Source organism: Scyliorhinus canicula, chromosome 15, assembly GCF_902713615.1.
Source record: "Scyliorhinus canicula chromosome 15, sScyCan1.1, whole genome shotgun sequence".
Classification (NCBI taxonomy): domain Eukaryota; kingdom Metazoa; phylum Chordata; class Chondrichthyes; order Carcharhiniformes; family Scyliorhinidae; genus Scyliorhinus; species Scyliorhinus canicula.
Window position 1 is genome coordinate 1,072,966 of NC_052160.1, and position 22,664 is coordinate 1,095,629.

The following is a 22,664-nucleotide window of genomic DNA, read 5'->3' on the forward strand; positions in this document are numbered from 1 at the left end:
ATCAGGAAACCCTCCTGCACACATTGGACAAAAACAGACCCATCGAAAGTACTCGAACAATAGCGTTTCCAGTCAATATTTGGAAAGTTAAAGTCCCCCATAACAACTACTGTTACTTTCGCTCCTATCCAGAATCATCTTTGCAATCCTTTCCTCTACATCTCTGGAACGTTTCGGAGGCCCATAGAAAACCCCTAACAGGGTGACCTGTCCTTTCCTGTTTCTAACCTCAGCCCATACTACCTCAGTATTCGAGTCCTCATCAAATGTCCTCTCAGCCACAGTAATACTGTCCTTGACTAACAATGCTACCCCTCCCCCTCTCTTACCACCTTCCCTGAGCTTACTGAAATATCTAAACCCTGGAACCTGCAACAACCATTCCTGTTCCTGCTCTATCCATGTCTCCGAAATGGCCACAACATCGAAGTCCCAGGTACCAACCCATGCTGCAAGTTCACCCACCTTATTCCGGATGCTCCTGACATTGAAGTAGATACACTCTAAACCACCTTCCTTCCTGCCGGTACACTCCTGCAACCTTGAAACCTTACTCATGACCTCACTACTCTCAACCTCCTGTATACTGGAGCTACAATTCAGGTTCCCAACCCTCTGCTGAATTAGTTTAAACCAGGGGTGGGTAAACTTTTCCGTGCAAGGGCCACATTCAGAAATTCACAATTTTAAAGGGCCGCATAGTATATTAAGTAAAATAATTAATATTTAAAATAGCCAAAATAAAAGTTTTTTAAAGAAAAAAAAAGCAATTAATTAATATTTTAAAGTAGAAACTTTACATGAAACACATTTATTTGAAAAACAAAGTAACTCAGTAAGTAACAGAACAATGTCAATGAGAATGATGCATCTGACTGCAGTCATTTACCAGTTTGTTAAAATCAGGTGTCAAGTTGCTTGTGCTGATCCTTGCAGTCACGAGCCTAGCAGAGTCAACGGTGCGGGCGAGCGTAGTGGGTTAGATGAGCGGGGCTGTCTTATTGGTGGGTATAGTTGGGTGCGACCAATAGGACAGTCGTAGTAGTCCCGGTTGTAACCAATTAGCGTGCGGCATATACCTCAGCGCTTCCCCCGGTGGCATCCTGCCTTTGGCCCTCTTTTTCTCTACTTTTCAAAAATGGCGCTTCAACCGGTTATGATTCTGGGCGCCTCATATGACTTGATCTTGGTGGGCCGCATAAAGACCTTTGGTGGGCCGTAGTTTGCCCACCCCTGGTTTAAACCCTCCCGAAGAGCATTAGCAAATTTCCCGCCCAGGATATTGGTACCCCTCAAGAGCAATAAAACATAAAACAGACCAGTATCTGAAAAACATGAAAGCAAATGGGGCAAATGTATAACGGGGTTTGTAAGCAAAGGTGATGTTTGTGAAATCAATGTGCTGGGAGTAGAAATTAGCACGGATTAGCAGGAATAATAGGTGAGTGGGACAGCACAAGATAATTGGAACACTCAAATAAAAGCAAAATACTGGAACTCAGAGATAAAATATAGAAAATATTAGGGAAACCCAGCCAGTCTGGCTGTATCGGTGGAGAGATAGAGGGAACATTTCAAGTCTAAATGATTCTTTACAGAACTATAATGAGGACTGAGAGAGGGAATTATGCCTATTATAACTTCCCAGCAGGAAAAACACCCAATTTCTGCATCAAATTGTCGTTAATTCTTACCAGGATTCATACCTCCATTCGTTTATCCGGGTGTGTATTCCACCTATTGATCACTGTGACTGATTCATTTTAAAGTTATCTTTCACCAGTGTGTGGCCAAGTGTGGTGACTAGGGGCTTTTCACAGTAACTTCATTGAAGCTGACTTGTGACAATAAACGATTTTCATTTAATTTCATATGTTCCCCCCAAAATAGACACTGTTGCTGGTTATTCTGCCCCTACCTTTACATTCTTGCCATAATAATAAATCTTTATTTGTGTCACAATAGGCTTATATTAACACTGCAATGAAGTTACTGTGACAATCCCCTAGTCGCCACATTCCAGTACTTGCCCACTGAGGGAGAATTCAGAATGTCCAGTTTACCTAACAAGCACATCTTTTGGGACTTGTGTGAGGAAACCGGAGCACCCGGAGGAAACCCACGCAGACACAAGGAGAATGTGCAGAGTCCGCACAGACTGTGACCCAAGCCGGGAATCGAACCTGGGTCTGGGTCTCTGGCGCTGTGAAGCAACAGTGCTAACCAGTGTGCTACCGTGCCGCCCCATACCATGTAAGATAAGTTTCATCTTTGCTAAAATAAGTGCATAGAAAATCATGGACAAAGTGCAATATTTCCTGATATACACGAGTTCACTATTAGTCAGTGACTTAGAGTCATTGAAAAAAATCAGAGATAATCATATCAAACCCAATGAGAACTGGAAGCTTAACACTTACACTGATTCCAAATTTGTGCATTGAAATGTGAAACCAAAAAAAAGACATTATTTTCATTGAGTACGTACAAACAATAGTGCTGATTGTTTACAATGAATAGTTTTTGTGTTAGTCTGATTTATTTCTCAAGAAACAACAGACTGCTAAAAACATACAGGATCCTTAGTTTTATAAATAGAAGCATAGAGTACAAAGTGAGAGAAGTCATGGTCTTGTCACCAGTTGCTGGCACCGCACTTCACAAAAGGCGTTCCCTGCATTGGAGAGGGTCCAGGGGAGGCTTCTCACAATGGTACCCGTGATGAGGTAATTCAGTCAATGTGGAGCAAGAATAGTAAATGAGATTGTTCACCCCGACTCACGTGACAGCCAATACAGTGAGATTTCTGTCCACACCTACTGCAGTACTTACCATTCACCACAGGACAGCACTGTAACAATGCATTTCCCAGAGAATTTAAGCCACTTTGCTGAAGGTAATCTCATTGCACTGTTAGTGGCAGACTTACTCTGCTGCTGTGCCTCTTTGCCCCAGCATCTTTCAATAATCAATCCAATAAACCATCATGGAATCAGCAGAGGCCAGGGATTGGTGCTTTTACACGTGAACCAGTGGTATGTGGCCCATTATGGGTCCGAGTCAAGTCTCCGTTTGGGAGACTAAGTGTTGGTGCTGGGACTGAATAGTTTGCGATTCACGCTTCCATTGGGGACGCTAAGTAAGAGAGTCAGGACATGCAAATGGGCCAGCACTCTGCCGGTGCAAATTCAGAGCAATTCCCGATCAGGTGGACGTGGTATTCACTCAGACAGCACTTGGTGCTGAAGAGCCTGGCAGCTGCAGCGGGTTTTAATCGATCCACATAACAGACACTCACTGCAGCCACAAAGGCAGCTTATGTAAGACCATCCCCCCTGTGTTCAGGAGTTCGAGGGGGACCCACAGCCAGGGCCGGCTCAAGGCACCGGCAACTCGGGCAGTCGCCCGGGGCGCCATGTGCTAGGGGGCGCCAGAGACTCGGGTCCGCGCATGCGCAGTTGGGCCGGTGTCAACCAGCGCATGCGCGGTGGCCGCCCTCCCCCAGGGCTGCCCCCCCCGGTCCGCCCCCCCCGCTCGGTCCGCTCCCCCTCCCGCGGTCCCCCCTGCCCCCCCTCGGGTCCGCCCCTCCGCCCCCCCCTCGGGTCCGCCCCCCCGCCCCCCCCTCGGGTCCGCCCCCCCCTCGGGTCCGCCCCCCCCCGCGGGTCCGCCCCCCCCTCGGGTCCACCCCCTCCCTCGGGTCCGCCCCCCCCCTCGGGTCCGCCCGCCCCGCCCCCCCCCCCCGCCCCCCCTCGGGTCCGCCCCCCCCTCGGGTCCGCCCCCCCCCCCGGGTCCGTCCCCCCTCGGGTCCGCCCCCCCCAAGGGCGCCGAAGTTCAGCTTGCCCGGGGCGCCAGCAACCCTAGGGCCGGCGCTGCCCACAGCTCCATGGCAGTGAGGACCGGAGGGACACCCTCTTCCCCAGGGTGGGCCCAGACTCAAGCCCACCCTCCTGAACACTGCCTGGGAGGTGGTGGCAGAGGCAGTCAGCGCTGCCAGTCTCACCGGGAGGAGACAGCGGGGGTATCCGGAGGGGTGGGGGTCACTGGTGAGGCCTCTGCCCTGAGAGGGGCAGAGAACCAGGGAGGGCTCCACAGGCCACAGAGCAGGTGTCCTCTGGCTGGGGTGGGCTCTGCTGTTCCCCTGCTTCCTCTCCACTGTCTGGGCAGCAGGCCACTCCCCGCTGCTGTCCCTGGCCCGGGCAGCCACCCTAGGATGCCAGCCAATGTTTGAGGATTTTTCAGTGTGTTTTAGCCTCCGGCTCCCCGTCCCGCTCTGCAGCCATGGCGCCCAGGCCCCACTTCTAAACATTTGCTCTAATTCTCACCCGTGTGCCCTCGGCCTGAGAGAGGCACAGTGTCACTCGGGGCTGGGGCATGAAGCCGCTGATGATATTGAAACCCATGCAAGTGACGGTTTTGCATCGATCCGCTGTGTGGGGCACAAACATCGATATCACCGCCAGCGAGGGACCCAAACAGGGGGCGGAATTCTCCCGGGGGGTTGGAGAATCGCCCTGTGCTGGCGTCAATCCCGCCCCCGCCGTGGCCCGAATTCTCCGCCACCCGCGAATCGGCGGGGGCAGGAATCGCGCTGCGCCGGTCGGTAGGCCCCCTGCGGCGATTCTCCGGCCCGCGATGGGCCAAAGTCCCGCCGCTGACAGGCCGTTCCCGCCGGTGGGAATCAAAGCAGATCTGGTGCCGGCAGGATTGGCGGCGCAGGCGGGCGCCGGGGTCCTGGGGGGAGTGCGGGGCGATCTGGCCCCGGGGGGGTGCCCCCATGGTGCGATCGGGGCCCACCAATCGGCGGGCCGGCCTGCGCCGTGGGGGCACTCTGGTGGGGGCTGTGGCGGCGGCGGAAGAGACCCCCCCTCCGCTGCGCATGTGCCGGTATGACGTCAGCAGCCGCTGACGCACAGGCGCATGTGCGGACTTCCTGGCTTGCGGGGCACCAAAAGCTGTTCGTGCCGGCTGGCGGAGCGGGAGCCACTCCGGCGCGGGCCTAGCCCCTAAAGGTGCGGAGAATTCCGTACCTTTGGGGAGGCCCGACGCCGGAGTGGTTCAGGCCACTCCGTCCCGCCGGGACCCCCTGCCCCGCCGGGTAGGGGAGAAGCCCGGCCAGGGGGTCGAATCGGCGCCAGGCGCAAACCTTGACTTCCATTACCCACGATTCTCCACTCGACTGCTTTCCGCGTTCCCGGCATCGGAAAGCTGAGAATCCAGGCCCAGAATCTGCCAAACCTCCCAATTGTAACATGGTTTCATGTTGAGTTGTGGTCAATAATTACTGGGGTATTATTGTCTGTCCCATGACACAGTTCCTGAGTCTGGTTACCTTGCTGCAGACAGGGGCAGGGTTTAAAGGATTAAGACCCACTGTTGAGGATGATGTTCACAGACAGATTTTAGTCTGGGTTTACAGAAGAGAAGGAGGTCTTTCTAACCCAGCTTTGTGCAGAGGACGATTTTCTGGTCCTTTCGGTGACGCTGGGAGACAGAGTTTGGGGAGCGGTGGGCGGCGCTCCTGTAACGTGATTATTAAATTAAATTAATTATTGAGAAACATATCAATCAGAGCAATGCGATGGAAATCACCAAACATTTCACTCTGCCACATGTCACAATGATTGTTTCCGTGCTCCTCACCTCAGTCATTCTAATTCTCTGCATTAACCCAACATTTCCTGGCAGGATAATGGGCTCTGACGTTTGGGACAATTCCAAGGTCAGGGGTATTGATTTTGTCCGGACATTTCAGTTAAATCTGTTTGATCTCTCTTTGCAGCCGAAGCCGGTGTAAAAATAGATTTTTTATCTAAAAATGGCATCACATGTCTTCTTATTCTGGATATTAATACCTGGCTAAATATGGGATAGAGTGTAAACAAACCATAATGTTCAGCTTTAAAGTCACAAATGCCTCCTTGAATGTTCTGCCCCACCTTTTGTATAATCTCGTTCAGTTCTCCAATATTAACTTTGGACAGTGAGCTGGTTTGATATTTCAGCAAGTTATCGATGGTGAGAAAAGTAGAAGCCAGATTATTATAAGAATTCCACAAAGCACAGTGATTTCAATATTTATTTAAATGTGAAAGTTGGAGGGGTTATGAACCATTTGAAAGGTGCTGATTACTGACGCACACAATCACTCGATTTACCTGAATCGAATTTACGTAGTTATAGAACATAGAACATAGAACAGTACAGCACAGCACAGAACAGGCCCTTCGGCCCTTGATGTTGTGCCGAGCATGATCACCCTCCTCAAACCCACGTATCCACCCTATACCCCCAACAACCTTCCCCTTAACCTTACTTTTTAGGACACTACGGGCAATTTAGCACGGCCAATCCACCTAACCCGCACATCTTTGGACTGTGGGAGGAAACCGGAGCACCCAGAGGAAACCCACGCACACACGGGGAGGACGTGCAGACTCCACACAGACAGTGACCCAGCCGGGAATCGAACCTGGGACCCTGGAGCTGTGAAGCATTTATGCTAACCACCATGCTACCCTGCTGCCCCAAGGTGAATGTCAGGAGTGGGAAAGTAACCTGCCGTACTCAATCTTCTTGCAGATTTGTTAGCAAAGATTGTGATTGTAGGAAATATGGCTCCATGGCCGGTTATATAACAACTCATCCTCCGCAATGTGTACATCCTGACCTTAGCATGCAGAATTCATCCAATCTTTGCATTGTTTCGAAATGAACTATCTAAAAATTAAGTAATTTGCTTCGATCCAGATGAACTGTTCCAATGATGATTTGTAATCAGATCGTACAACACTGATTGATCATCTTTGAGAGAATTGTCCTGGAGAAAGGAACACATCTTCTTGGTTCTTTGTTTAATTATAAGGCAAAGTAAAGTCGCCACAGTCCCAGATGACCACAGGCTGCTTTCCCCTTTGATGTAACCTGAGGTTCACCACATCTCAGGCGAGGGGCAAGGTTGAGAAATGAAATGAAATGAAATGAAAACCGCTTATTATCACGAGTAGGCTTCAATGAAGTTACTGTGAAAAGCCCCTAGTCACCAAATTCCGGCGCCTGTCCGGGGAGGCTGGTACGGGAATCAAACCGTGCTGCTGGCCTGGCTGCTGGTCTGCTTTAAATCCAGCGATTTAGCCCAGTGAGCTAAACCAGCCCCTGGGAGGGGCCTTCATGAATAACCTCAGCCAGTATGGCTAATTGTATAACTAATTTCAATGCAGAAAATATACTTGTATTATGGCAGTTGCATGGAATTATTTTTAACCATGGGAGGGGTTTAAAAACCAAGCACTTGGGAAGACAGTGTAGTTAAACCATCAGGGAATCAGCACAGACCAATGTTCAGTGTGTATACCCAATCTGCACTGGAAAACCTGAGTCTTGCTTTGTGTAGTTCTTCAGTGATTGAAGAAATTGTGAAGTACTTTACCCGTATGCTGACAGTTGATTCATTAAACTTTGTAACTTTTCCAGTGTAAAATTAATTGAGTGAATGGTGTACAATCATTTTCCACTGATCCATTACAGGGGGAAATTGGGCAATGTCCTCTAATCTCTGCAGAGTTTTCAAATATCTCTGGTGCTACCCTGATCAAATTCCATAATGATGTGGAGATGCGGCACAGTAGCATAGTGGCTAGCACTGTGGCTTCACAGCGTCAGGGTCCCAGGTTCGATTCCCGGCTTGGGTCACTGTGCAGAGTCTGCACTTTCTCCCCGTGTGCGCGTGGGTTTCCTCCGGGTGCTCCGGTTTCCTCCCACAGTCCAGAGATGTGCAGATTAGGTGGATTGGCCATTGCCCTTAGTGACCAAAAAGGGGGGTTGTTAGGTTATGGGGATGGAGTGGAGATGTGGGCTTGGGTAGGGTGCTCTTTCCAAGGTCCAGTGCAGACTCGATGGGCCAAATGGCCTCTTTCTGCACTGTAGATTCTATGATTCTATGCTGGTGTTGGACTGGGCACAGTAAGAAGTCTGTCGACACCAGGTTAAAGTCCAACAGGTTTGTCTGAAAGCACAAGGTTTTGGAGCGCTGCTCCTTGATCAGGTGAAGTGGAGCCAATGTTTCGCCGGGGATTCCGGATAAACCTGTCCTACTTCAGCTTTGTGAGATTTCTGACCAGACTGAATATGAAGCAGAGCCCTCCCCTTCCACCCCTCCCCACTCCTCTACAGCCCTGCCCCCTGTGAGAGGCCCTGCCCCCTGTGTGAGGCCCCGCCCCCTGTTTGTGGCCCCATCCCCTTTGGGACGCCCCGCCCTCTGTAGGAGGGGACCTCCCATGCCATTGGCCGGGCCTTCGTTGCTGGTGAGGTCAGTGAGCACGGTGAGAAGTCTTACAACACCAGGTTAAAGTCCAACAGGTTTGTTTCAAACACGAGCTTTCGGAGCGCAGCTCCTTCCTCAGGTGAATGAAGAGGTATGTTCCAGAAACATTTATATAGACAAAGTCAAAGATGCTGGACAATGTGAGCATTTGCATGTAATTGAATCTTTACAGATCCAGAGATAGGGGTAACCCCAGGTTAAAGAGGTGTGAATTGTCTCAAGCCAGGACAGTTGGTAGGATTTTGCAAGCCCAGGCCAGATGGTGGGGGGTGAATATAATGCGACATGAATCCCAGATCCCGGTTGAGGCCGTACTTGTGTGCAGAACTTGGCTATATGTTTCTGCTCAGCGATTCTGCGTTGTCGGTTGTCCTGAAGGCCGCCTTGGAGAACGCTTATCCGGAGATCAGAGGCTGAATACCCTTGACTGCTGAAGTGTTCCCCGACTGGAAGGGAACCTTCCTGCCGGGTGATTGTCGCACGATGCCCGTTCATTTGTTGTTGCAGTGTCTGCATGGTCTCGCCAATGTACCACGCTTCGGGAAATCCTTTCCTGCAGCATGTGAGGTAGACAACGTTGGCCGAGTCGCACGAGTATGTACTGCGTACCTCGTGGATGGTGTTCTCACCTGTAATGGTGGTATCCATGTCGATCATCTGGCACGTATTGCAGAGATTGCCCTGGCAGGGTTGTGTGGTATCGTGATCGCTGTTCTGAAGGCTGGGTAGTTTGCTGCAAACAATGGTGTGTTTGAGGTTGCGCGGTTGTTTGAAGGCCAGTAGTGGGGGTGTGGGGATGACCTTGGCAAGATGTTCATCTTCCATCGATGACGTGTTGAAGGCTGCGAAGAAGATGTTGTAGTTTCTCTGCTCCGGGAAAGTACTGGACGACGAAGGGTACTCTGTCAGTGGTGTCCCGTGTTTGTCTTCTGAGGAGGTCGGTGCAGTTTTTTGCTGTGGCGCGTTGGAACTGTCGATCGATGAGTCGAGCGCCATATCCCGTTCGTACAAGATCACATTTCAGTATCTGTAGGTGTCTGTTACGCTCCTCCTCGTCTGAACAGATCCTGTGTATACGGAGTGCTTATCCACAGGGGATGGCATCTTTAATGTGTTTAGGGTGGAAGCTGGAGAAATGGAGCATCGTGAGGTTATCCATGGGCTTGCGGTAAAGCGAAGTGCTGAGGTGACCGTCCTTGATGGAGATGTGTGTCCAAGAATACAACTGATTTTGGAGAATAGTCCATGGTGAGTCTGATGGTGGGATGGAATTTATCGATGTCATCGTGTAGTTGTTTCAGTGACTCTTCGCCGTTGGTCCAAAGGAAAAAAATGTCATCGATGTATCTGGTGTATAACGTTGGTTGAAGGCACTGTGCGGTGAGGAAGTCTTGTTCAAACTTGTGCATGAAGATGTTGGCATATTGAGGTGCGAATTTGGTCCCCATGGCTGTTCCGTGCGTCTGGATGAAGAATTTGTTGTTGAAGGTGAAGACGTTGTGATCTAGAATGAAGCAGATGAGTTGCAGAATTGCGTCTGGAGATTGGCAGTTGTCAGTGTTGAGGACTGAGGCTGTTGCAGCAATGCCGTCGTCATGGGGGATGCTGGTGTAGAGTGCCGAGACATCCATTGTGACGAGGAATGTTCCATGGGTGCTGAGTTTCTGTAGGAAGTCCGTCGTGTCGCGACAGAAGCTGGGCGTTCCTTGTACGATGGGTTTCAAGATGCCCTCGATGTGGCCAGAGAGGTTCTCACACAGGGTCACATTGCCTGAAACGCTGCGAGCCGGGGGGGGCGGGGCTGTGAGCCGGGGGGGCGGGGCTGTGAGCCGGGGGGGGCGGGGCTGTGAGCCGGGGGGGGCGGGGCTGTGAGCTGGGGGGGGCGGGGCTGTGAGCTGGGGGGGCGGGGCTGTGAGCTGGGGGGGCGGGGCTATGAGCTGGGGGGTGGGGCTGTGAGGCGGGGGGCGGGGCTGTGACCCGGGGGGTGGGGCTGTGAGGCGGTGGGGTTGTGAGCTGGGGGCGGGGCTGTGAGCCGGGGGGGGGGGGCGGGGCTGTGAGCTGGGGGGGGTGGGGCTGTGAGCTGGGGGGGCGGGGCTGTGAGCTGGGGGGGGCGGGGCTATGAGCTGGGGGGTGGGGCTGTGAGGCGGTGGGGTTGTGAGCTGGGGGCGGGGCTGTGAGCCGGGGGTGGGGCTGTGAGGCGGGGGCGGGGCTGTGAGGCGGGGGGGGGCGGGGCTGTGAGCCGGGGGGTGGGGCTGTGAGCTGGGGGGGTGGGGCTGTGAGCTGGGGGGGTGGGGCTGTGAGCTGGGGGGCGGGGCTGTGAGGCGGGGGCGGGGCTGTGACACGGGGGGGGGGGGGGGGGGTGGGGCTGTGAGCGGGGGGGCGGGGCTGTGAGGCGGGGGCGGGGCTGTGACACGGGGGGGGGGGTGGGGCTGTGAGCTGGGGGGCGGGGCTGTGAGGCGGGGGCGGGGCTGTGACACGGGGGGGGGGGTGGGGCTGTGAGCTGGGGGGCGGGGCTGTGAGGCGGGGGCGGGGCTGTGACACGGGGGGGGGGTGGGGCTGTGAGCTGGGGGCGGGTCTGAGTTCCGGGGGGGGGCGGGGCTGTGAGACGGGGGGGGGTCTGTGAGCGGGGGGGGGGGCTGTGTTCCAGGGGGCGGGGCTGTGAGCCGGGGGGCGGGGCTGTGAGCCGGGGGGCGGGGCTGTGAGCCGGGGGGGGGGCAGGGCGGAGTGCCAGGGGGCGGGGCTGTGAGCCGGGGGGCGGGGCTGTGAGCCGGGGGGCGGGGCTGTGAGCCGGGGGGGGGGGGGCTGTGAGCCGGGGGGCGGGGCTGTGAGCCGGGGGGCGGGGCTGTGAGCCGGGGGGGGGGGGGGGCTGTGAGCCGGGGGGCGGGGCTGTGAGCCGGGGGGGGGGGGGGGCTGTGAGCCGGGGGGGGGGGGGGGCTGTGAGCCGGGGGCGGGGCTGTGAGCCGGGGGGGGGGGGGGGCTGTGAGCTGGGGGGGTGGGGCTGTGAGCTGGGGGGGGTGGGGCTGTGAGCTGGGGGGCGGGGCTGTGAGGCGGGGGCGGGGCTGTGACACGGGGGGGGGGGGGGGTGGGGCTGTGAGCTGGGGGCGGGTCTGAGTTCCGGGGGGGGGCGGGGCTGTGAGACGGGGGGGGGTCTGTGAGCGGGGGGGGGGCTGTGTTCCAGGGGGCGGGGCTGTGAGCCGGGGGGCGGGGCTGTGAGCCGGGGGGCGGGGCTGTGAGCCGGGGGGGGGGGGCAGGGCGGAGTGCCAGGGGGCGGGGCTGTGAGCCGGGGGGGGGGGCTGTGAGCTGGGGGGGGGGGGCTGTGAGCTGGGGGGCGGGGCTGTGAGGCGGGGGCGGGGCTGTGACCCGGGGGGGGGGGGGGGGGTGGGCAGTGAGCTGGGGGCGGGTCTGAGTTCCGGGGGGGGCGGGGCTGTGAGACGGGGGGGGGGGGGGGTCTGTGAGCGGGGGGGGGGCTGTGTTCCAGGGGGCGGGGCTGTGAGCCGGGGGGGGGGGCAGGGCGGAGTGCCAGGGGGGGGGGGCTGCGAGCCGGGGGCGGGCCTGTGAGCCAGTGGGTGGGGCTGTGAGCCGAGGGGGGCGGGGCTGAGTGCCGGGGGGCGGGGCTGAGGGCCGGGGGGCGGGGCTGAGTGCTGGGAGGCAAGGCTGAGTGCCGGGGGGCGGGGCTGAGTGCCGGGGGGCGGGGCTGTAAACTGGGGGGTGGGGCTGAGTGCTGGGGGCGGGGCTGTGAGCTGGGGGGGCGGGGCTGTGAGCCGGGGGGGGGCGGGGCTGTGAGCGGGGGTGGGGCGGGGGGCGGGGCGGGGCGGGGCTGTGAGCGGGGGGCGGGGCTGTGAGCGGGGGTGGGGCGGGGCGGGGCTGTGAGCCGAGGGGCGGGGCTGTGAGCGGGGGTGGGGCGGGGGGCGGGGCGGGGCGGGGCTGTGAGCCGAGGGGCGGGGCTGTGAGCCGAGGGGCGGGGCTAGGTGCGGACGGGCTCGGGGCTGAGTGCCGGGTCGCGGGGCTGGGTGCCGGGGGGCGGGGCTGTGAGCGGGGGGGCGGGGCTGTGAGCGGGGGGGCGGGGCTAGGTGCGGACGGGCTCGGGGCTGAGTGCCGGGGGGGCGGGGCTGTGAGCGGGGGGCGGGGCTGTGAGCGGGGGGGGGCGGGGCTGTGAGCGGGGGGGGCGGGGCTGTGAGCGGGGGGGCGGGGCTGTGAGCGGGGGGGCGGGGCTGTGAGCGGGGTGGCGGGGCTGTGAGCGGGGGGCGGGGCTGTGAGCGGGGGGCGGGGCGGGGCTGTGAGCGGGGGGCGGGGCTGTGAGCGGGGGGGCGGGGCTGTGAGCGGGGGGCGGGGCTGTGAGCGGGGGGCGGGGCTGTGAGCGGGGGGCGGGGGGCGGGGCTGTGAGCGGGGGGCGGGGCTGTGAGCGGGGGGCGGGGCTGTGAGCGGGGGGCGGGGCGGGGCTGTGAGCGGGGGGCGGGGGGCGGGGCTGTGAGCGGGGGGGCGGGGCGGGGCTGTGAGCGGGGGGCGGGCTGTGAGCCGGGGGGCGGGGCTGTGAGCGGGGGGCGGGGCTGTGAGCGGGGGGCGGGGCTAGGTGCGGACGGGCTCGGGGCTGTCAGGCGGTGTCTCGGGCGGGATGGATGTGACGGTGGGCGGGGCTGTGAGCCGGGGGGCGGGGCTGTGCCGGGGGGCGGGGCTGTGAGCGGGGGGCGGGGCTGTGAGCGGGGGGCGGGGCTGTGAGCGGGGGGCGGGGCTGTGAGCGGGGGGCGGGGCTGTGAGCGGGGGGCGGGGCTGTGAGCGGGGGCGGGGCTGTGAGCGGGGGGCGGGGCTGTGAGCGGGGGGCGGGGCTGAGTGCCGGGGGCGGGTCTGTGAGCGGGGGGCGGGGCTGTGAGCGGGGGGCGGGGCTGTGAGCGGGGGCGGGGCTGTGAGCGGGGGGGCGGGGCTGTGACCGGGGGGCGGGGCTGTGAGCGGGGGGCGGGGCTGTGACCGGGGGGCGGGGCTGAGTGCCGGGGGGCGGGGCTAGGTGCGGACGGGCTCGGGGCTGAGTGCCGGGGGGCGGGGCTGAGTGCCGGGGGGGCGGGGCTGTGACCGGGGGGCGGGGCTGAGTGCCGGGGGGCGGGGCTGTGAGCCGGGGGGCGGGGCTAGGTGCGGACGGGCTCGGGGCTGTCAGGCGGTGTCTCGGGCGGGATGGATGTGACGGTGGGCGGGGCTGTGAGCGGGGGGCGGGGCTGTGAGCCGGGGGGCGGGGCTGAGTGCCGGGGGCGGGGCTGTGAGCGGGGGGCGGGGCTGTGAGCGGGGGGCGGGGCTGTGAGCCGGGGGGCGGGGCTGAGTGCCGGGGGCGGGGCTGTGAGCGGGGGGGCGGGGCTGTGAGCGGGGGGGCGGGGCTGTGAGCGGGGGGGCGGGGCTGTGTGCCGGGGGGCTGGGCTGTGTGCCGGGGGGCGGGGCTGTGAGCCGGGGGGCGGGGCTGTGAGCCGGGGGGCGGGGCTGTGAGCCGGGGGGCGGGGCTAGGTGCGGACGGGCTCGGGGCTGTCAGGCGGTGTCTCGGGCGGGATGGATGTGACGGTGGGTGGGGCTGTGTGCCGGGGGGCGGGGTTGAGTGCCGGGGGCGGGGCTGTGTGCCGGGGGGCGGGGCTGAGTGCCGGGGGCGGGGCTGTGAGGCGGGGGGCGGGGCTGTGAGGCGGGGGGCGGGGCTGTGAGGCGGGGCTGTGAGGCGGGGGCGGGGCTGTGAGGCGGGGGGCGGGGCTGTGAGCCGGGGGGCGGGGCTGTGAGCGGGGGGGGGGCGGGGCTGTGAGCGGGGGGGCGGGGCTGTGAGCGGGGGGCGGGGCTGTGAGCCGGGGGGCGGGGCTGTGAGACGGGGGGCGGGGCTGTGAGCGGGGGGGAGGGTCAGTGAGCCGGTGGGCGGGGCTGAGTGCCGGGGGGCGGGGCTGTGAGCGGGGGGGGGCGGGGCTGTGAGCGGGGGGCGGGGCTGTGAGCGGGGGGCGGGGCTGTGAGCGGGGGGGCGGGGCTGTGAGCGGGGGTGGGGCGGGGGGCGGGGCTGTGAGCGGGGGGCGGGGCTGTGAGCGGGGGGGCGGGGCTGTGAGCGGGGGTGGGGCGGGGGGCGGGGCTGTGAGCGGGGGGCGGGGCTAGGTGCGGACGGGCTCGGGGCTGTCAGGCGGTGTCTCGGGCGGGATGGATGTGACGGTGGTGGCCGGCTTCCTGCTGCTGGTGGCGTTGGTCGCGCTGCTGGTGGTGAGTGTGTGCCACCCCGTCTACTTCCCGGTGATGGTGCTGGGCCTGTGCCTGGCTGTACAGGTGCTTCGCTACCCGGCTGTGCCGCTCGAGGTGGCCCAGCAGGTGCTGCGCCCCAATGGCCGCCTCTCCATCGTGGCCCACCGCGGCGGCGGCTATGATGCTCCTGAGAACACACTGGGGGCCATCAGGAAGGTGAGTGACCCTCAGTATGAGGGAGGGAGTGAGGGAGGGAGGGAGTGACCCTCAGCATGAGGGAGGGACCCTCAGCATGAGGGAGGGAGGGAGTGACCCTCAGCATGAGGGAGGGAGGGACCCTCAGCATGAGGGAGGGAGGGACCCTCAGCATGAGGGAGGGAGGGACCCTCAGCATGAGGGAGGGAGGGACCCTCAGCATGAGGGAGGGAGGGAGTGACCCTCAGCATGAGGGAGGGAGGGAGTGACCCTCAGCATGAGGGAGGGAGGGAGTGACCCTCAGCATGAGGGAGGGAGGGAGTGACCCTCAGCATGAGGGAGGGAGGGAGTGACCCTCAGCATGAGGGAGGGAGTGACCCTCAGCATGAGGGAGGGAGTGAGGGAGGGAGGGAGTGACCCTCAGCATGAGGGAGGGAGTGACCCTCAGCATGAGGGAGGGAGTGACCCTCAGCATGAGGGAGGGAGTGACCCTCAGCATGAGGGAGGGAGTGACCCTCAGCATGAGGGAGGGAGTGACCCTCAGCATGAGGGAGGGAGTGACCCTCAGCATGAGGGAGGGAGTGACCCTCAGCATGAGGGAGGGAGTGACCCTCAGCATGAGGGAGGGAGTGACCCTCAGCATGAGGGAGGGAGTGACCCTCAGTATGAGGGAGGGAGTGAGGGAGGGAGGAGTGACCCTCAGCATGAGGGAGGGACCCTCAGCATGAGGGAGGGAGGGAGGGACCCTCAGCATGAGGGAGGGAGGGAGTGACCCTCAGCATGAGGGAGGGAGGGAGTGACCCTCAGCATGAGGGAGGGAGGGAGTGACCCTCAGCATGAGGGAGGGAGTGACCCTCAGCATGAGGGAGGGAGTGAGGGAGGGAGGGAGTGGACCCTCAGCATGAGGGAGGGAGTGACCCTCAGCATGAGGGAGGGAGTGACCCTCAGCATGAGGGAGGGAGTGACCCTCAGCATGAGGGAGGGAGTGACCCTCAGCATGAGGGAGGGAGTGACCCTCAGCATGAGGGAGGGAGTGACCCTCAGCATGAGGGAGGGAGTGACCCTCAGCATGAGGGAGGGAGTGACCCTCAGCATGAGGGAGGGAGTGACCCTCAGCATGAGGGAGGGAGTGACCCTCAGTATGAGGGAGGGAGTGAGGGAGGGAGGGAGTGACCCTCAGCATGAGGGAGGGACCCTCAGCATGAGGGAGGGAGGGAGTGACCCTCAGCATGAGGGAGGGAGGGAGTGACCCTCAGCATGAGGGAGGGAGGGAGTGACCCTCAGCATGAGGGAGGGAGGGAGTGACCCTCAGCATGAGGGAGGGAGTGACCCTCAGCATGAGGGAGGGAGTGAGGGAGGGAGGGAGTGACCCTCAGCATGAGGGAGGGAGTGACCCTCAGCATGAGGGAGGGAGTGACCCTCAGCATGAGGGAGGGAGTGACCCTCAGCATGAGGGAGGGAGTGACCCTCAGCATGAGGGAGGGAGTGACCCTCAGCATGAGGGAGGGAGTGACCCTCAGCATGAGGGAGGGAGTGACCCTCAGCATGAGGGAGGGAGTGACCCTCAGCATGAGGGAGGGAGTGACCCTCAGCATGAGGGAGGGAGTGACCCTCAGCATGAGGGAGGGAGTGACCCTCAGCATGAGGGAGGGAGGGACCCTCAGCATGAGGGAGGGAGGGACCCTCAGCATGAGGGAGGGAGGGACCCTCAGCATGAGGGAGGGAGGGACCCTCAGCATGAGGGAGGGAGGGACCCTCAGCATGAGGGAGGGAGTGACCCTCAGCATGAGGGAGGGAGTGACCCTCAGCATGAGGGAGGGAGTGACCCTCAGCATGAGGGAGGGAGTGACCCTCAGCATGAGGGAGGGAGTGACCCTCAGCATGAGGGAGGGAGTGACCCTCAGCATGAGGGAGGGAGTGACCCTCAGCATGAGGGAGGGAGTGACCCTCAGCATGAGGGAGGGAGTGACCCTCAGCAAGAGGGAGGGAGTGACCCTCAGCATGAGGGAGGGAGTGACCCTCAGCATGAGGGAGGGAGGGAGTGACCCTCAGCATGAGGGAGGGAGGGAGTGACCCTCAGCATGAGGGAGGGAGGGACCCTCAGCATGAGGGAGGGAGGGACCCTCAGCATGAGGGAGGGAGGGACCCTCAGCATGAGGGAGGGAGGGACCCTCAGCATGAGGGAGGGAGGGAGTGACCCTCAGCATGAGGGAGGGAGGGAGTGACCCTCAGCATGAGGGAGGGAGGGAGTGACCCTCAGCATGAGGGAGGGAGGGAGTGACCCTCAGCATGAGGGAGGGAGGGAGTGACCCTCAGCATGAGGGAGGGAGTGACCCTCAGCATGAGGGAGGGAGGGAGTGACCCTCAGCATGAGGGAGGGAGGGAGTAACCCTCAGCATGAGGGAGGGAGGGAGTAACCCTCAGCATGAGGGAGGGAGTGACCCTCAGCATGAGGGAGGGAGTGACCCTCAGCATGAGGGAGGGAGTGACCCTCAGCATGAGGGAGGGAGTGACCCTCAGCATGAGGGAGGGAGTGACCCTCAGCATGAGGGAGGGAGTGACCCTCAGCATGAGGGAGGGAGTGACCCTCAGCATGAGGGAGGGAGTGACCCTCAGCATGAGGGAGGGAGTGACCCTCAGCATGGAGGGAGTGACCCTCAGCATGAGGGAGGGAGTGACCCTCAGCATGAGGGAGGGAGTGACCCTCAGCATGAGGGAGGGAGTGACCCTCAGCATGAGGGAGGGAGTGACCCTCAGCATGAGGGAGGGAGGGACCCTCAGCATGAGGGAGGGAGGGACCCTCAGCATGAGGGAGGGAGGGACCCTCAGCATGAGGGAGGGAGGGACCCTCAGCATGAGGGAGGGAGTGACCCTCAGCATGAGGGAGGGAGTGACCCTCAGCATGAGGGAGGGAGTGACCCTCAGCATGAGGGAGGGAGTGACCCTCAGCAAGAGGGAGGGAGTGACCCTCAGCAAGAGGGAGGGAGTGACCCTCAGCATGAGGGAGGGAGGGAGTGACCCTCAGCATGAGGGAGGGAGGGACCCTCAGCATGAGGGAGGGAGGGACCCTCAGCATGAGGGAGGGAGGGACCCTCAGCATGAGGGAAGGAGGGAGGGACCCTCAGCATGAGGGAGGGAGGGAGTGACCCTCAGCATGAGGGAGGGAGGGAGTGACCCTCAGCATGAGGGAGGGAGGGAGTGACCCTCAGCATGAGGGAGGGAGGGAGTGACCCTCAGCATGAGGGAGGGAGGGAGGGACCCTCAGCATGAGGGAGGGAGGGAGGGACCCTCAGCATGAGGGAGGGAGTGACCCTCAGCATGAGGGAGGGAGTGACCCTCAGCATGAGGGAGGGAGGGAGTGACCTCAGCATGAGGGAGGGAGGGAGTGACCCTCAGCATGAGGGAGGGAGGGAGTGACCCTCAGCATGAGGGAGGGAGGGAGTGACCCTCAGCATGAGGGAGGGAGGGAGTGACCCTCAGCATGAGGGAGGGAGGGAGTGACCCTCAGCAGGAGGGAGGGAGGGAGTGACCCTCAGCAGGAGGGAGGGAGTGACTGACCCTCAGCAGGAGGGAGGGAGTGACCCTCAGCATGAGGGAGGGAGGGAGTGACCCTCAGCATGAGGGAGGGAGGGAGGGAGTGACCCTCAGCATGAGGGAGGGACCCTCAGCATGAGGGAGGGAGGGAGGGACCCTCAGCATGAGGGAGGGAGGGACCCTCAGCATGAGGGAGGGAGGGACCCTCAGCATGAGGGAGGGAGGGACCCTCAGCATGAGGGAGGGAGGGACCCTCAGCATGAGGGAGGGAGGGACCCTCAGCATGAGGGAGGGAGGGACCCTCAGCATGAGGGAGGGAGGGACCCTCAGCATGAGGGAGGGAGGGACCCTCAGCATGAGGGAGGGAGGGACCCTCAGCATGAGGGAGGGAGGGACCCTCAGCAAGAGGGAGGGAGGGACCCTCAGCATGAGGGAGGGAGGGACCGACCCTCAGCATGAGGGAGGGAGGGACCGACCCTCAGCATGAGGGAGGGAGGGACCGACCCTCAGCATGAGGGAGGGAGGGAGTGACCCTCAGCATGAGGGAGGGAGGGAGTGACCCTCAGCATGAGGGAGGGAGGGAGTGACCCTCAGCATGAGGGAGGGAGGGAGTGACCCTCAGCATGAGGGAGGGAGGGAGTGACCCTCAGCATGAGGGAGGGAGGGAGTGACCCTCAGCATGAGGGAGGGAGGGAGTGACCCTCAGCATGAGGGAGGGAGGGAGTGACCCTCAGCATGAGGGAGGGAGGGAGTGACCCTCAGCATGAGGGAGGGAGGGAGTGACCCTCAGCATGAGGGAGGGAGGGAGGGACCCTCAGCATGAGGGAGGGACCCTCAGCATGAGGGAGGGACCCTCAGCATGAGGGAGGGACCCTCAGCATGAGGGAGGGACCCTCAGCATGAGGGAGGGAGGGAGGGAGGGACCCTCAGCATGAGGGAGGGAGGGAGGGAGTGACCCTCAGCGTGAGGGAGGGACCCTCAGCGTGAGGGAGGGACCCTCAGCGTGAGGGAGGGACCCTCAGCGTGAGGGAGGGACCCTCAGCGTGAGGGAGGGACCCTCAGCGTGAGGGAGGGACCCTCAGCCTGAGGGAGGGACCCTCAGCCTGAGGGAGGGACCCTCAGCCTGAGGGAGGGACCCTCAGCGTGAGGGAGGGACCCTCAGCGTGAGGGAGGGACCCTCAGCGTGAGGGAGGGACCCTCAGCGTGAGGGAGGGACCCTCAGCGTGAGGGAGGGACCCTCAGCGTGAGGGAGGGACCCTCAGCGTGAGGGAGGGACCCTCAGCGTGAGGGAGGGACCCTCAGTATGAGGGAGGCAGTGACCCTCAGCACGAGTAACCTTCATTCAGCTGCTCCACTAACACCAACTTCAGACTGCCTTCACTGCCCTGTCTGGCTGCATGGGACACCCCAGGGTGCCCGGGCTCCTGAGGGTCAGGGTGTGCCCGGTCCTCGGAGGGCGCGCTATGTCCTTGGAAGGCGCGCGCTGTCCTTGGAGGGTGAGCCTGAAGGGTGAGCTCTGTCCTTATTTGGAAGAGCGAGAGCTGATCTAATTGAAACAAACAGTCAATAACTGAGGAGGTTTGACACAGAGGACACCGAGACGTTGTACCCGCTGGTCGGGGATTCTAAAAAAGGGTGGGAGGTGGGGGGAGGTGCGTGGGGACAGCCTCCGAATAAGGGGCTGATCTTTTGGGACTGAGATGAGGAGAAAGTTCATCACTTAAAGGGGTGTGAATCTTTGGAATTTGCCACCTCAGGGGTTTCTGGGTGCTTAATCGCTGAATATATTTAAGGCTGAGATAGACAGATTTTTGGTGTCTCAGGAAATGAAGGGGTATGGAGCGGTGTCGGTTTGGAGAGCGGGGAGGGGGAGAGCTGGGGAGACCGGGATGGGAGAGTGGATTAGAAGCCAACATCAGCCACAATTGTACTGAATGGCTGGGCAGGCTCAGTTTGCCATGTGATCTACTATTTCTCATGTTCTTATGCAGCAGCCCTGCCGCACTCGGAACTCCCATACAATCAGCAGTCTGTGGGATTTGTTATACAGACCCACACGAATAGTTATCGTGTTAGCTAATTATGAGTTGGAGTTAAAATGCACCTTGTATTTGAACGATACAAGAAAGTCCTCTGTCCACTTGACTCAACTGAATCGAGATGTGGTTTTTGCTCGTGTGATGTCTAACCATGGGTGCTGCAATAGGTTTTTGGCTAGCAGGCATGCTGCACCTTAGACTTTTCTCTGGGATTCTTTTACTATTACAATCAATGTTAATTTTGGTCGGAGATTTGTCCAACTTGTTATTCTCTTTCTGTTACATATTGAGTTGCTTGCTGCCTCATCTTTCCTTTCTGTGATAAACTCATATGGTCAGATTTTTTTTAAAAATCATCAGTTAACCTATTCCAATGCTGAAGGGAAAAATGTCCATATAGATAACTTTAAAGAAGTATTTATCTATAAAGTTAGAACTTTAAACCTCCAAAGTGTTTCAACTTAAAACCATCTTGATTATTCTGATTTCAAAATATACTGATTTCTCATTTCAAGAAAGCTTATTAAAGTTTAGTGAGATGCACTAATGCTTGAGACGATTTCAGCATCACAAGAGTTCCATATCTCATTAGTTCCAGTGTGAAAAGAAACCAGTTACTTCTTCAAAGAAAGAGGGGGAAATAAGGTGAATTATTGGTCAAAAGTTTGGAACTCCCTCTCTTTTATATATAGTCGCCATAGTCCCAGCTGACCATAGGCTGCTTTCTCCTTTTGAGGGGCAGAGCTGACTGGTGGGGATTTAACCTGAGGGTCACCACACCTCACGCGAGGGGCAAGGTTGAACCTCAGCCGGTACGGGAATTGAACCCACGCTGCTGGCCTCGCTCTTCAACACAAACCAGCTGTCCAGCCAACTGGGCAAAACCAGCCCCCAACTATTCCCTTCCTAACAGCATTGTGGGTGCACCAACAGCACATGGGCTTCAGTGATTCAAGAAGGCAGCTCACCACCACCTTCTCAAGGGCAATTAGGGATGGCCAATGAATGCTGGCCTGGCCAGCAATGCCCACATCCTATAAATTAATTTTAAAAATTTCCTCTTGTCTCCCAGCTACTGGCCTGGAACAGAATTGGAAAAAAGTGGGTACAAAACGAAATTTAACATTTTTAAATGAGTGATCATTCAAATATGAAGTGTCGAGACAGAATTTTCTGGATCCCTTTGCCCACCAGGCCCAGGCATGCAATGACTCGCATTTAAATAGCAAGTTTCACTTGGTAAAACATGCCGTGGCAGTACATACAGCATAGTCAGATAGAAAATTTGATTGACCCTTTTGAGGGTGTTAACCCAAAAATAATAATAATCACTTATTGTCTCAAGTAGGCTTCAATGAAGTTACTGTGAAAAGCCCCTAGTCGCCGCATTCCGGCGCCTGTTTGGGGAGAGTGGTAAGGGAATTGAACCCACGCTGCTGGCATTGTTCTGCATTACAAGCCAGCTGTTCAGCCCACTGTGCTAAACCAGCCCCTAAAATTGGTCAGAGGTAGATTTTTAAGGAGGATCTTAAAAGTCACCGCTTCAATGAGTTGCTTATTGCATGAGTTTTGCCGAGAATATTCCATTCCTTTTGCACTAAAGGGAGGATATCCACTGAAGTTGATATACTGAACCTCCCACTAAGGACTACATGTAACATCTCCCTGTTGGCAATGTTTGGCGGGGGGGGGTTGTGTACACCCGAACACCTTCTCGCCCACCCCTAAGATTTCCCGCATTGTGCAGGGGTACGGGCGGATATTGGCATTTGCAGCCCACCCATCATACTTAAATAAATAATCAGGGGTTATTTGGGCTTGTTACCAAGGCAGCTGACCCTGATCAAATGCTGCCCACACCATAAAACAATTGGCATGGGCAGTCAGCTGGGAGTGGGCAGGACATTTAAATAAAATTACAAAGGGGGGGGGGTGTTAGCTCTGGGGGTGTCTCCCTCCGCAGTCAGGAGGTGTGCCAACTAAAATAGCCCCCACTCCTATCCGCTTGCTCAATTAAACACCATCCTCGCCCCCCCCCCTCCTATATCTGCTCAAACACTCCCCACCGTGGACCCTGGCTCTGGATTCCATGGGTGGCACCTTCCTGCCCGCAGTCCCGCCAGCCTGCACTAATTCACTGTTAGCACCGCCAGGCTGATGGATAGGCTGACCAATTGAATGATCACATTCTGGCTGCAGGGCAGGATAGTGTGCTGTAGGTAAGTCCATGTCCATGTTGGTTCCGTTAGCTGGACGCAGGCCATCTCTTCCCCGCTCCCACCTATTTCTGCCCTAAGTGTGTGAGGCCTGTAGTGCAGGGTTTTAATTGGTTCGGAACTATGCAGCTCAAATTAATTATTCGAGTTGTAGCTGCTCTTTCTCCGAGTTAGCTG

General features: G+C 59.5%; 1 protein-coding gene across 1 annotated transcript in view; it reads left to right on the plus strand.

The window, feature by feature from the left end:
- The first annotated feature begins 14,419 nt into the window (after positions 1 to 14,419).
- gde1 (glycerophosphodiester phosphodiesterase 1) overlaps positions 14,420 to 22,664 on the plus strand; it is a 41,680-nt gene continuing 33,435 nt past the window's right edge. The window contains 1 exon segment of the mRNA XM_038820274.1: positions 14,420 to 14,719. Within this exon segment, the coding sequence (XP_038676202.1) occupies positions 14,465 to 14,719 (255 nt within the window). The 5' untranslated portion in view covers positions 14,420 to 14,464.